Source organism: Rhinoraja longicauda, chromosome 20 (assembly GCF_053455715.1).
Source record: "Rhinoraja longicauda isolate Sanriku21f chromosome 20, sRhiLon1.1, whole genome shotgun sequence".
NCBI classification, from domain to species: Eukaryota; Metazoa; Chordata; class Chondrichthyes; order Rajiformes; family Arhynchobatidae; genus Rhinoraja; species Rhinoraja longicauda.
Genome location: NC_135972.1, coordinates 18,590,303 through 18,603,363, shown reverse-complemented (window position 1 = coordinate 18,603,363; position 13,061 = coordinate 18,590,303). Strand labels below are relative to the sequence as shown.

Genomic DNA, 13,061 nt, shown 5'->3' with positions numbered 1-13,061 from the left:
CGGTGCTGGAGAATTTCACACTTGCAATAACAAAGTTATTTTTCCCCAAAGGATTTTCAACAGTAAAGGTCCTTTTTAATAGCTATACCTTTATTTTGTTACTGCAAGCTAAAAATGTTAAAGGCTGTATGTTTCATTGTTTAATGGAGTATTATAGATTCAGAGTCCAGGAGTCATAGAGCATGGAAACAGGCCATTTGGCCCAACTTGACCATTATCATCACGTAACTGTCAATCAAAGCAATCACTTGCCAATTTTCAATGTCCACCCACCGTGAAACTGACAAGACTGTTCTTAAGAACAGGTGTCTGATTACTGCAGGGATGTTACATGGAAATGGGTTTCCCCCCCTTTACTGTTTAAAGACAAAACAGCTTTTTTTCTGTTTGCAAATTTCTAAAATCACTTTAAATGCATTGGGATGCCTTGCATGAGATGTAAAGCAGTGTACCAGGTCCTTCCTTGAATAGACTCGGCAACAGAGCCTCTTGGGTAAAGAATTGCCTTGATTATTCTTTTTAGTTTTCAGTCACTGTTGACTGTTGAAGGGCCTGTTTCCGCACTGTATCTCTAAACTAAACTAAACTAGTGTGAAAGGGTGATCAATGGTCAGTTTGGACTTAGAAGCCACAAGGGCCTCTTGCCATGCAAGCTGCTTCATTAAAAAACTTCTTCCATCCTTTGACAGGGCAGAAAACATTTTGACAGCCTGTAATGTGAACAGAAACCCCCATCCTTTCATTGATTTAATTGTCTTTTGCTGTGTCCCTCGTTGCCAATCTTCCAATCAGTGGAGACAGTTTTGCCTTAATTATTCCACTAAATTCATCAAATTCTTGAACATCTCCCATTGTTCCTGCCTTTTGTTTAATCCACTGTGTTCCTCTAGCAGTTTAATTTTTAAACTCTCATTGACCTTCTGTGCTCTGATGAGAATATTTCCAGCACTGTGGTGCAACTTGTGGAACGGCTGCAACTTGTGGAATTGACCCAGGTTCAATTCTGACCTCCCTTCTGTTTGTGCAGAGTTAACATGTTCTCCCTATGACCACCTGGGTTTCCTCTTGGTGCTCCGGTTTACTCCTATGTCCCAATGGCATGCTGGTTTGTAGTTTAATTGCCCCTCCTAAGTGGAAGAACTGGAGAGAATTGAAAGAATGCACGGATAATAACAATTGTTATTAATGTAGGATTGGTGTAAATGTGTGGACAATTGTCCATGTGGTTTTGATGGGCTGAAGAGCCTGGTTGCATGCTGTGTCTCTCGATGACTTCGTAACATTGCTAATTTCTCCTCATAACTGAGGTCCCTCCTGGAAATTTTCTTGTAAGCTTCACCTGCACCCTCATTAAGGCCTCCTGGTCCCCAGGATTATACAGGATGCAATATGAATTCTAAATTTCCATGCCCTCTCACCCAGCCCAAGCCCAGTTCTCATCCAAGACCTTGGGGAAATGAGCATCAGAGGTTATTTTATTGTATCAATGTCAAGAGAAATCTGTCTTTTTGTCCCCCTTCCCTCAACTCCGGGGCCGTGAGGTTGCGTGACCCAGGTGAGTAAAATCTGAAGATCAGCCGGCATCGTCTGGCTAAGTAGCAAAGTGTTCGATAAGAAACTGCCTTTGTTTTAAGCTGAATACACCTTCAATCAGTTGCATATCTGCTTTCTCAGTGCAGTCAAATGCGATCTATAAGATATACAGTGTCAAAATGAAACCCTTTGAGTCTAAAAGCTTACAGGATGACCTATTTGGGACATTTAATGTTATTCAGGGACTTGATAAAGTTGATAGGAAACTACTGCCTCCTCTAGGGGTAGACAGGCAGAGAGGACATCACAGCTACTCTGATGAGAGTTTGCAAAAGATGGTTCATACCTGTGTTTTTATTTAATTTCTCTCTCCCAATAATAAGAACAATGCTGGAATCTTGAACAAAACACAAATGCTGGAGTAACTCAGTGGATCAGGCAGCGTCTGTGAAGGGAATGGATAGCCAATGTTTCGGGTCAGTTTGAAAAAGGATCCCGACCAAAAAAAAGGCCTGTGGCGGTCCCTGGGGATCAGGCCACTCCTTGGGTCAGCCCCCTCGTCACGTGACGGACAGGCGTAAGGGGTTAAAAGCCAGCCCGTTGGGAGGCGTGGCTCATCCCTAGGTGGACTATGCAGTGAGCAGGAGCTCACAGCCTAATAAAGACCTATATCCAAAACTGCCTGGCGTCCTGCCTTTTCTCTGGCCTCCGCCAGGCCACTACATGCCTATCAATTCACTCCACAGATGTTGCCTGACCTGCTGAGTTACTCCTGCATTTTGTGTTTACTCTAGGCTTTACTCTTTACTAATTTCCTTTGTAAATTGAAATTCCTGTACCCAATAAATGACTGCTTGTATTATTTTAGTGCCTCGTGACATGTGGGAAGGGTACAAGACATCGGCAGGTTTCATGTCTGTTGAATAATGAACACCTGAGGGATGAGTTCTGTGACCCTACTACAAAGCCTGAGCCTACGGGGACCTGTGAGCTCCAAGAGTGTGCCTCGTGGCAGGTTGGAGCTTGGGGGCAGGTGAGTGTGGTATTCTTAAAAGTATAACGTTAATAAGTGGTAGTTCATGCACAAGGCCCCGCTCATAATGTGCCAGTCTGAAATGTTGTAGATGGCAGAGGCAGAATTAGAATTGTCCTCGCTCACAGTGGTGTTCCCATTTGCTTCCATGTAACTCCGCCCTGAGTTATGTATGAAAGGATCTTCAGGATGTAGCCAATGTTTTCATTTTGATGAAGTAATTTCCCTGGGCGCACACGGTGGCGCAGCGGTAGAGTTGCTGCCTTAGACCGCTTGCAGCGCCGAAGACCCGGGTTCGATCCTGACTACGGGTGCATGTCTGTATGGAGTTTGTACGTTCTCCCCGTGACCGCGTGGGTTTTCTCCGAGATCTTTGGTTTCCTCCCACACTCCAAAGACGTACAGGTATGTAGATTAGTTGTCTTGGTGTATGTGTAAATTGTCCCTAGTGTGTGTAGGATAGTGTTAATGTGGGGGGATCGCTGGTCGGTGCGGACTCGGTGGGCCGAAGGGCCTGTTTCCGCGCTGTATCTCTAAACTAATCGCATTTTTCACATGGCGGGCTGCTACTAATTGCTGGTGATGATTGCCTCTAGTGTGCTGTTACTTGTGGACGTGGATATCAGATGCGAGCAGTGAGGTGTGTGGTCGGTACGTTCACCGCAGTAATAGATAACCGACAGTGCAATGCTGTAACTCGCCCAAGAGATAACCAGGTAAAGCACAACCTTTCCCGGCCTTTGCAAAGGCAAAATAAATAAATAATGAAAGTCCTGCCTTGAAGATTGAGCTCTTGAAAGTGGGGTCACATTTTCAGTTTGCCAACTATAGAAATGTAGTTGTAGATTTATTTCAAAAACTCAAGCGTCTTTGAGTTTCTCGAAAAGCGCTATATAAATTAAATTAAAATGTATTATTAGATTACTCTCCCTCTATCCTCCCCAAGAACCCACCAAATCCCAATTTAGGAACTCAACAGTTTTTTTTGTGCCCTCTTCAAATCGAATCGCAAATGATTTTGGGCACATTTTCCATTTAGGATTGTGAGATGCCTCCCTGCTTAGAACCTCCCAAGATGGTCCCAACTCCAAGTCCAGCAACAGAGAGAGGGACATTGACTCAGTGGAGATTTGGATCCTGGACTCCTGTAAGTATTTATCATGAGAAACTCAGGTAAATGTTCATGAACTGAGCACATGTGGTGAGTCATTGGTGTGACTCGTGCTGTTGTACTGCAAGCAGATAGTAAGTGCTGTGAAATCAGGTAAGTTTGTGCTGCCACAGCAGAGGAATGACAGTCCAAGTTTTGGAGGAGGACACAGGCGACCTTTTTTTGAACAACAGCACCACAGTGGCACCAACAGTGGAGCCGCCACCTTCCACCTCCAGAGACCCGTGTTCAATCCTACGATGAGGAGGCCAGTATTTTATTTATTTCTTTCCTACTTTCACAGTAGCCAACCACTTGACTCGTCAGGTCTGCGTTGGCTCCCAAGAGAACAAGTTTGTTCGTTCCACTTCCCTTCTCCTTATTTCCCCGTATCCCTTGCAACCTATTCCCTCTCGCACAAGTCCGTCAACTCCCCTTTGATTCGTATTGCCATTAATGATTTAAAAAGGTGATTTACAGCAGCCAATTAAGGCACCAACAGGTCTTAGTGATGTAGGAGGGTAATGGAGCACCCGGGGAAATCCCACTTGCTGTCAGCGAAAACACACAAAGGTAGTGTCTGAGGTCAGAATCAAACCCATGTCCCTGGAGTTGCAAGACAGCATCACTAACTGCATTTCAGTTAATTTTATAGTATATATATCTCTAAAATGTGGCCTCCAATTGCGTGAGCATGAGTGCCTATTTTACATCTTAACGCGTTGTCATTGGCTTAAATTGACGTAAATCAGGGAGTAAAGAGTTTTGTTTATCAGTGCTGGATTCTCAAATTGGAGAGTCTTTAATATCTTTAATATCTTTTGTGGCGGCAGGTCTGTCTTTATTTCAGCAGAAGTTATGATCAGCCATCGTGCAATCCATACAATTGTAAACTGCAAACTTTAATTTGCCTAAGTGATGTGTCGAGTCAGTCTCAGCTGTTGATTCCCCTCACGGAAGAGGTTCCAATACACAACATTAAAGATTCTTTATTAAAGAATCGTGGTGCAGTTCCGGGGAGCCAGTTCGATCCCAAAGTTTGTGTGAAGTTTGCATGTTCTCCCTGTGACTGCGTCTGCTCCGGTTTTCTCTCACATTACACAGATATGCGAATCGGTATGTTAATTGGCCACTCGAAATTGTCCTTGGTGTAGGTGGGTGGTAGAATTGATGGAAATGTAAAGAGAATAGGTTACAGGGAAATTTACTGGTGGAATGGACTTACTCTGTAAGTCGGCAGAGACTCAATGGTCCAAATGACTGTCTCGGTAATCTTTTCCAATTCTCTGACTCGACATTTGCAATGTTCAACTAACTGTACAATGACAGTGGCCCGACTGTGACTTCCCATGACTTCCTGCCTTGAAGTGGGAATTATTGTTGTTTCAGCTGGAATACTGACCATCTTTGTCTCCTTTCCATTGAAGACTGAATAGTTTGATTCAAGAATCTTCCGAGAAAGCAGGCAGCAGCAATCAGGCATCACTGTCTGAAGCAAACTTCCTTTGTGGGCACCAGTTTACCAGAGTATTGTTTCTGGAGCTGTATCAAATGTAAAGAGATTTGTGGCTATCTACAGCTTCGCTTAGACACTTCCCGTGAGAGCCAAGGCTTTCGGCAGCTCTCCAATCTTATGTCTGCAGCTCCCTGTAAGCTACTGAATGGGATTTTGGCACATCGTATTTGGAAGCTGCTGTAGTTTCCTGCCCAGAGATGTATTAAACAGTCAACAAATGCAACAACTTACTCAGCATATTACAGAGTTTGACAGTCTTCCAGCATATTCTGCTACTCCAGCGGGGATCCAGGCACGATGAAAATACCACTAAGTTCTAACACATGAACAGTACATTTGAAGTGAAACCATGTGACAATAAACTAAATTCAAACTTAAACAAAATTGGATTCTTCATTTTCTATTAATGTTGTCATAGACTCATGGAGTTGTAGAGCATGGAAACACTTTTGCCCAGCTGACCAAGTTGGCATATTGCGATGACCTTCGCTTTAACCATTCCCTTTATGATCTTGTACACCTCAGTAAGATCACTCCTCAGCTCCCTATGCTCCAAACAAAAAGTCTCAGCCTATCCAACCTCTCCCTGTAACTCAACCCGCAAGCACAAGTAACTTCTTGGTGAATCATTCTTTACTTTGTCCAACTTACTGACATTGTATTAGCCTTGCAAGTGTCCCGGGATCTTTGTGGAAACTTCAAGCAAAAATATTACCAGTGTAATTTATGTGTTGCTGAAAGGTTTATGGGACTCATTCCATGTTATTTTATGTCAACTTGTCCGCACTGTTTGAAAATGTAGAGATGATATTGTGTTCCCCTGATGGTGTTTTTTTCATGATGGTTGAGAGGTCAAAGATTGAAGGGCTCCGGTTTCTGACCCTTGCCGACTGTTGTTGCAGTGCTCAGTCACCTGTGGGGAAGGAACGCAAGCTCGCTACGTCAGCTGCAGAGACGATCAGGGTGGTGTTGCCAATGCACTGTTCTGCGCTCACTTACCTCGGCCTCCGGAAGCGTCAATGTGCTACAGTCCCTGTGGCCAGTGGCATGCTGGAGAATGGTCGCCTGTAAGTACTGCAACCTCTGCTACTGTTGGACATTACTGATGGGAGGCCATGTTGGCTTGTTACAGGCAGGCTCAAACATGTAACAATGGTAGCGACACAGATCATTCCATACACTCACTGGGCTGCTTTCTTTATGAGTGAGTGGATGTTGCTGGGTGGGGAATTGTCAGAGAAATCAATCAAGGACTCGGACTTATGGAGAACGAGACTTTATTACGTGAGGAGACAGTTCCTTAAGAGTCTCTCTTAGGCCTCCCTCTGTCATGGCTGACCATGGGTGATGCATCCTAGTTGTTGGCTGCTTGCTCCAAACCTCGGCTAGAGCAGCGTCGCTTGTGGCTGAAGAGACCAATGCGGGAGTGACAGTCTCTGTCGCAAAGGTCACATTTGTGTGTGGTCTCTTAAGAGTACAGACTGCCAAAAAAAACACAAGTATGTGTAGACTAGCACATATCCTGGTTCCTTAAACAGAGTCAGGGAGTTGCGATTTTATCGAAACTGCCTAAATTACATTACTCAGACCCTACATAGGAGCTGTTGGTTTTGCAGATAACAGATAACATCACGCACAGAGAAAGGTATCTGTGCACAATGCTCCATTCATTCGGCCAAGGCTTTCCTAAGAACAATTCGGCATCTTTAGTGTCGCAATACGTGTCAGCAAGCAGAACAGTTAAAGTTTAGCAAAATTCTTAACTTGACCTTCTAAGAGCTCAGGTCACAAAGTCCCCACTCCAAAGTCCGATCCTTTTACTTAATTTTACTTAAATTTAGTTGGGGTCTATTCCTCAGTTCCCGTTTCCCTAACCCTTCCTCTCGTGGGATATTTCTCTTCCCGTCCCCTCTTGGTGTTCCGCCTCAGGTCCGGGTCACGGCCGGGATTTTCCCATCGAGCAGGGTTTTCCCTGTCCAGATCCCGTTTATTAGGGATCCAGTTGACCACGCCAGATTGTCAGAGAAATCAATCGAGGACTTATGGAGAGCGAGACTTTATTATGTGATATCACGGAGGAACCTCCCCGGGAAACATTTCCTTAAGAGTACAGACTGCCGAACAAACAAGTGTATGTGCAGACTAGCGTGTGTCTTAGTTCCGTAAACAGCTTAATCGGGTTCCTCGTACCTACTGCTAAAATCATGTACAAGGTAGATGAAGATGTCAGTGTCTCACTACTAACACTGCTAATTCTTGGCTTGTTTCTCTTGTGAGCAGTGCTCTGTTGGCTGTGGTCCCGGAGTAGCCACCCGCCAAGTTGTCTGCATCACCTATCATCACCAGCTCACGGTCGAGAGCAGTTGCGACGTCACAGAGAGGCCGCCTGAGGAGCAGGAGTGCCGTGCACCCACCTGCCCACACCCCTATCCCCCAATTGACTACCCTGCACACGTCCCTCAGCATGACCATCCACCACCACATGCCGACTCTCCCTCCCAAGATGTGGTCAGCCAGAACACACGGAACAATCCATCGGGGGCAAGTCAATGGAGGACGGGACCATGGGGAGCAGTAAGTGATACTTACATCTTACTTCACAGAGTCTGTTGTCAGTTTGATATATTTTCTAAGGGATTGGTGCAGGTGGGCAAAAAGGTCGGCATTGACCTGCTGGGCCAAAGGACCCGTTTCTGTGCTCAGGGGGAAACATTGACACCTCTGATCAGTTAAGAAAACTTGAATATGTAATCAGGCTGAAGCTGCCATCTTGATGCCCTGAATGAGATAGGCCAATTTCATTGAACATCAGAGGTTTTGGATTGGCACATGGAAGCGCTGGGAATAGAGGGATGTGTATCATGTACAGGCAAATGAAATCGGTTTCATTTTGCATAATGTTCGGCACAGACATTGTGGGCCAAAGGGCCTGTTCCTGTGCTGTACTGTTGTAAGTTTTATAATTATGGAGTCAAAAATTGTATCAAGGTGGGCATCGTCACTCATTCTCCTAGCCTTTCTTGGTCTGGATTAGCAGCTTGTCTTCTACGCTTGTTTTTCCAAACAGTGATAGTAGGCATTCAATATCCGGGCACGAGTTTATCACGGAATAGAGCACAGAAAATTGTAAGTTTTAAAAGTTGTTGAAAAACAGCAGGGTATACTAGACCATAGAGTCATATAGCACAGAGACCGGTATAGCCCTTTGACCCAATTTGCCCATGCTGACCCAAGCTGCCCTACATACACTTGTCCCACCTGCCCGTGTTTGGCCCATATCTCTCTAAACTTTCCCTGTCCATGCACTTGTCCAAATGGATTTTAATGTTGTTATGGCATCTGGCTCAACTCTCTCCTCTAGCAGCTCATTCCATATACCCACCACTCTCTGTGTGAAAAAGTTTCCCCTTAGATTATGACTAAATCTTTCACCTTAAATCCTTTCATCTTAAATCCCTTTCACCTTAAACCTATGTTGTCTGGTTCATGGTTCCTCTACCCTGGGTAAAAGACTCTATGCATCTACTCTATCTATTCCCCTCATGATCTTATCTTCATGATCTTATACTTTTATGAGCCCGCACCTCATCCTCTTGTGGTAGACGGAATAAAGTCCTGCCTAACCTCCCCTGTAGCTCAGGCCCTGATGTCCTGGCAGCATGCTCGTAAATCCTCTCTGCTTTCTTTCCAGCTTTAACAGGATTGATTGTTGTGATAGAACTGGCAAAAGGAGTTGAATGCCACATGAATCCTCCTGTGAAAAAGACTGGGCTGCAGGAACCAAATTATAGACTAACCTCCATGGCCGGATGACTGTGTCAATTGTTAGGCTTTGCTTTCTCATTCACAATATCATATGATTCCGAAATCTCTCAAAATCTGGCTTCTAACCAGAGAGAGAAATACAGTGAAAAATAATTTTGGATAGTTGGACAAAGGAAGATGAGTTGTACAAACTCCTGGTCTGAGCTGACTGTTGCATTCAATGCAACAAGTCCTGTCTGAAGAAGGGTCTTGACCCAAAACGTCACCGATTCCTTCTCTCCAGAGATGCTGCCCGTCCCGTTGAGTTACTCCAGCTTTTTGTGTCTATCTTTGGTTTAAACCAGCATCTGCAGTTTCTTTCTACGCATTCAATGCTTCCTCTGTTTCTAAATCACATGTATTGACCAGATGGCCATAGAACATAGAACTGTACAGCACAGGAGTGGGCCCTATGCCCACAATATTTGTGCCGAACATGATGCCTAGCCAAACTAATCTCATCTGTCTGCACATGATCCATTTCCCTCTATTCCCAACATTTTAATGTGCCCATTCAAAAGCTTCTTAAATCCCACAATTATATATGTCTCACCACCACTCCTGGCAATGCCTTCCAGGCACCAACCGTACTCTGTGTAAATTTGCCTCGCAAATCTCCATTAAACATTTCCCCTTTCACCCTCATAGCTATCCCTAATTAGGTGTATTGCTAATAAAGATATTGCTTCTATCTCATTACAAACAAATTCAGCCCATGTAACACAAATAGTATATCCTAACTTACCCATCACATTATATCCAATTTGCGATATGGAACTACCTTTACATACTGAAGGACTGGCAATATTGGGGGAGGGGGGGGGGGGGGGTGGCGAGAAGGGACCATGCAGGTAGTGGTGTTCTCACCTTCCTGCTACCCTTGTCGTTTTTGTTGGTGGAGGCCACGGCTTTGCGAGGTGTTGTCCGAGGCTTTGCCATAATGCTACATATTTGGAAAGCGCATACCGACAGTCCATAATAGTTAGATCCACAGATTAATGCTCCTTCTGTCAGCCCACAAATGAGAAATTCCATAATCTGTAGAGAGTTCTTTCAGCCCGAAGAAGCATCCCGACCCAAAACATCATCCATCCATGATCCACAGAGATGCTGCCTGACCCACTGAGTTAATCTAGCACTTTGAGGGGTTTTTCATGATAAATTCCATCTTCTTAGTTTACAGATACAGCATAGAAACAGGCCCTTCAGCCCACAGAGTTCATGCCCACAATTGATTAACAGTTTATACTAGTTCTATGGTATCCCTTTCCTCATCCACTCTTTAGACACTAGGGGCAATTTGCAGAGGGCAGTGAACCTACAAATCCACATATCTTTGGGATGTGCGAGGAAACCAGAGCACCCGGAACAAACCCACATGGTCACAGGGAAAATGTGTAAACTCCACACAGACAGCACCTGAGGTCACGATTGAACCCTGGTCCTTCATGCTGTGTGGCAATAGATCTACCAACTGTGCCACTGTGCTACCCCTATGTTTCTAAAAATCCATTCAACGTCAGGGATCTAAAGTTGAGTAAAAATCCATGTGATTTTCTTGTTGATGTCAGAGGACAGTTGATTTTAATCACTAATACATAAATGTTTTTCCTGTGTTACTTATTGACTATTTCAGTGCTCAAGCAGTTGTACTGGTGGATTTCAGAGTCGAGTGGTCGTCTGTCAGGATGTGGAAGGGCGGACAGTCCATTCCTGTGAGGAGAGAGTGAAGCCTATGGAAACCCAGCACTGTGATTCCGGTGCTTGCCCACATTGGAACTATGGCAACTGGGGCGAGGTGTGTATTCTGTTCGATCAATTCAATCTTTTCAGAATTATTCCAATGTTGCATGCACCATCCACCAAGTCATTCATAATCTTTGTAGATTACATTTTATGAGAGTTGTCTTTGAAGTAGAATCCAATTGATTTTTAAGTGTCCACTCAACTTCACACAAAATGGTGGTGGGTGTATGGAACACGCTGCCAGAGGAGGTAGCTGAGGCTGAGACTATCCCAACATTTAAGAAACAGTTAGACAGGTACATGGATAGGACATGTTTGGAGGGGTATGAACCAAGTGCAGGCAGGTGGGACTAGTGTAGCTGGGACATGTTGGCCGGTGTGGGCAAGTTGGGCCGAAGGGCCTGTTTCCACACTGTAACACTCTATGACTCTAATTATTCCAAATATTATTTGCACACCTTTCATCTTCCTCATTTGCCATTGTACTTGTGAATGCATGATCAAAGCAAGGCTTTCCCCATGTGAATGTGATTTCTGATGACCACGTGCAGTGTTTGATACTCTAGTGCTTGATGCCACTAACCAGTGCTTTTCAGAATTCATCAAGTGTTTCCACAGAATCTCTGTCCGGTTGATGTGTGCTTATGGCTTCTGCTTTCAAACAGTTGTCTCAAGATAACCAGGAAAAGTGTTGCTTAAAAGATCCCTCTGTGATATCATCTAAATTCCTGTTCAATAGAGTCCTAGACTGCTCAACCGCTCCCTCTAGCTCAGACCCTTGAGTCCTGGCAACATCCTCCTTGTAGAATCATAGAGTCATACAGCTTGGAAACAGGCCCTTTGCCCCAACGTCCTCACCAACCAACATGCCCCATCTAAACTAGACCCACCTGCCTGCTTTTGGCCCATATCCCTCTAAACTTACCCTATCCATGTATCTGTCTAAATGTTTCTTTTACTTTGCGATAATACCTGACTCAACTATCTCCTCCGGCAGCTTGTTCCATACACCATATGCTTGTTCCTAACCCTAACCTTCTACCCTGTAAAAATAGAATCCTCAGGTTCCATTAAATCTTTCCCCCCCTCACCTTAAACCTATGTCCTCTGGTTCTCGATTCCAGACTCTTGGTTCCAGTTTCTCAATCTTCCCTGCACCCTTTGCAACTTGACATCTTTCCTATAACATGGTGTCCAAAACTGAACACAATACTCTAAATGTGGCCTCACCAACATCTTACATAACTGCAACATAATCGCCCAACTTCTATATTCAATACTCTGACTGTTGAAGGCCAAAGTGCCAAAAGCCTTTTTGACTACCCTATCTACCTGCAACACCACTTTCAAGGAACTATGTACCTGCACTCCAAGATCCCTCTGCTCCACGACACTCCCCAGACGCCTACCATTTACTGTGTAGATCCTGCCCAAGTTGGACTTCCCAAAATACAAAACCTCACATTTCTCTGTATTAAATTCCATCAACCATTTCTCAGCCCACCTGACCAACTGATCAAGATCCTGCTGCAATTTTTGACAATCATGTTCACTATCTGCAATACCACGCACTTTTGTGTCATCTGCAAACTTACAAATCATGTCATGTATGTTCGCTTCTTAATCATTGATACGGATGACAAACAGCAATGGGCCAAACACCGAACCCTGAGGCACATCACTAGTTACTGGCCTTCAGTCAGAGAAGCAAACTTCCACCATCACCCTCTGCTTCCTTCCATGAATCCAATGTTCTATCCATTCATCTATCTCTTCTTGGATCCCATGCGGAACCTTGCTGATGTCTTACTGAAATCCACATATACAACATCTACAACTCTGCCCTCATCAACCCTTTTGGTTACATCATCAAAAAATTAAATCAGCTTTGTGATACATCAACTCCTTTGTACAAAAACATGCTGACTATCCCTAATCAGCCCTTGTCCATCTAAATGCATGTATAACTTATCCATAAAACACTCCTTCATAGCTTTCCGACCACTGATATTAGGCTCACTGGCCTATCGTTCCCAGCATTTTCCCTTCTGAAATAGAGGCACAACATTTGCCACTCTCCAGTCTTCTGGCACCTCATCAGTATCTTATGACGACTCATAAATCTCAGCCAGGGCATCTGCACTTTCTTCTCTAGCTTCCCACAGTGTCTCCGGATATATCTGATCAGGACCAGGAGATTTGTCTATCTTCGTACGCATCAGGACCTGAAGCACCTTTTTGACCATAATACTGACCAAAGATACTAGAGGAACAAGATG

At 44.4% G+C, this 13,061-nt stretch overlaps 1 protein-coding gene across 1 annotated transcript in view; it reads left to right on the top strand.

The window, feature by feature from the left end:
- LOC144603602 (A disintegrin and metalloproteinase with thrombospondin motifs 20) overlaps nucleotides 1–13,061 on the top strand; it is a 272,822-nt gene that overhangs the window by 153,937 nt on the left and 105,824 nt on the right. Inside the window, exons 22-27 of the mRNA XM_078417074.1 lie at nucleotides 2,402–2,566; nucleotides 3,163–3,282; nucleotides 3,606–3,713; nucleotides 6,135–6,299; nucleotides 7,513–7,806; nucleotides 10,673–10,834. Of these exons, the coding sequence (XP_078273200.1) occupies nucleotides 2,402–2,566; nucleotides 3,163–3,282; nucleotides 3,606–3,713; nucleotides 6,135–6,299; nucleotides 7,513–7,806; nucleotides 10,673–10,834 (1,014 nt within the window). The remainder of the gene's footprint in view (nucleotides 1–2,401; nucleotides 2,567–3,162; nucleotides 3,283–3,605; nucleotides 3,714–6,134; nucleotides 6,300–7,512; nucleotides 7,807–10,672; nucleotides 10,835–13,061) is intronic.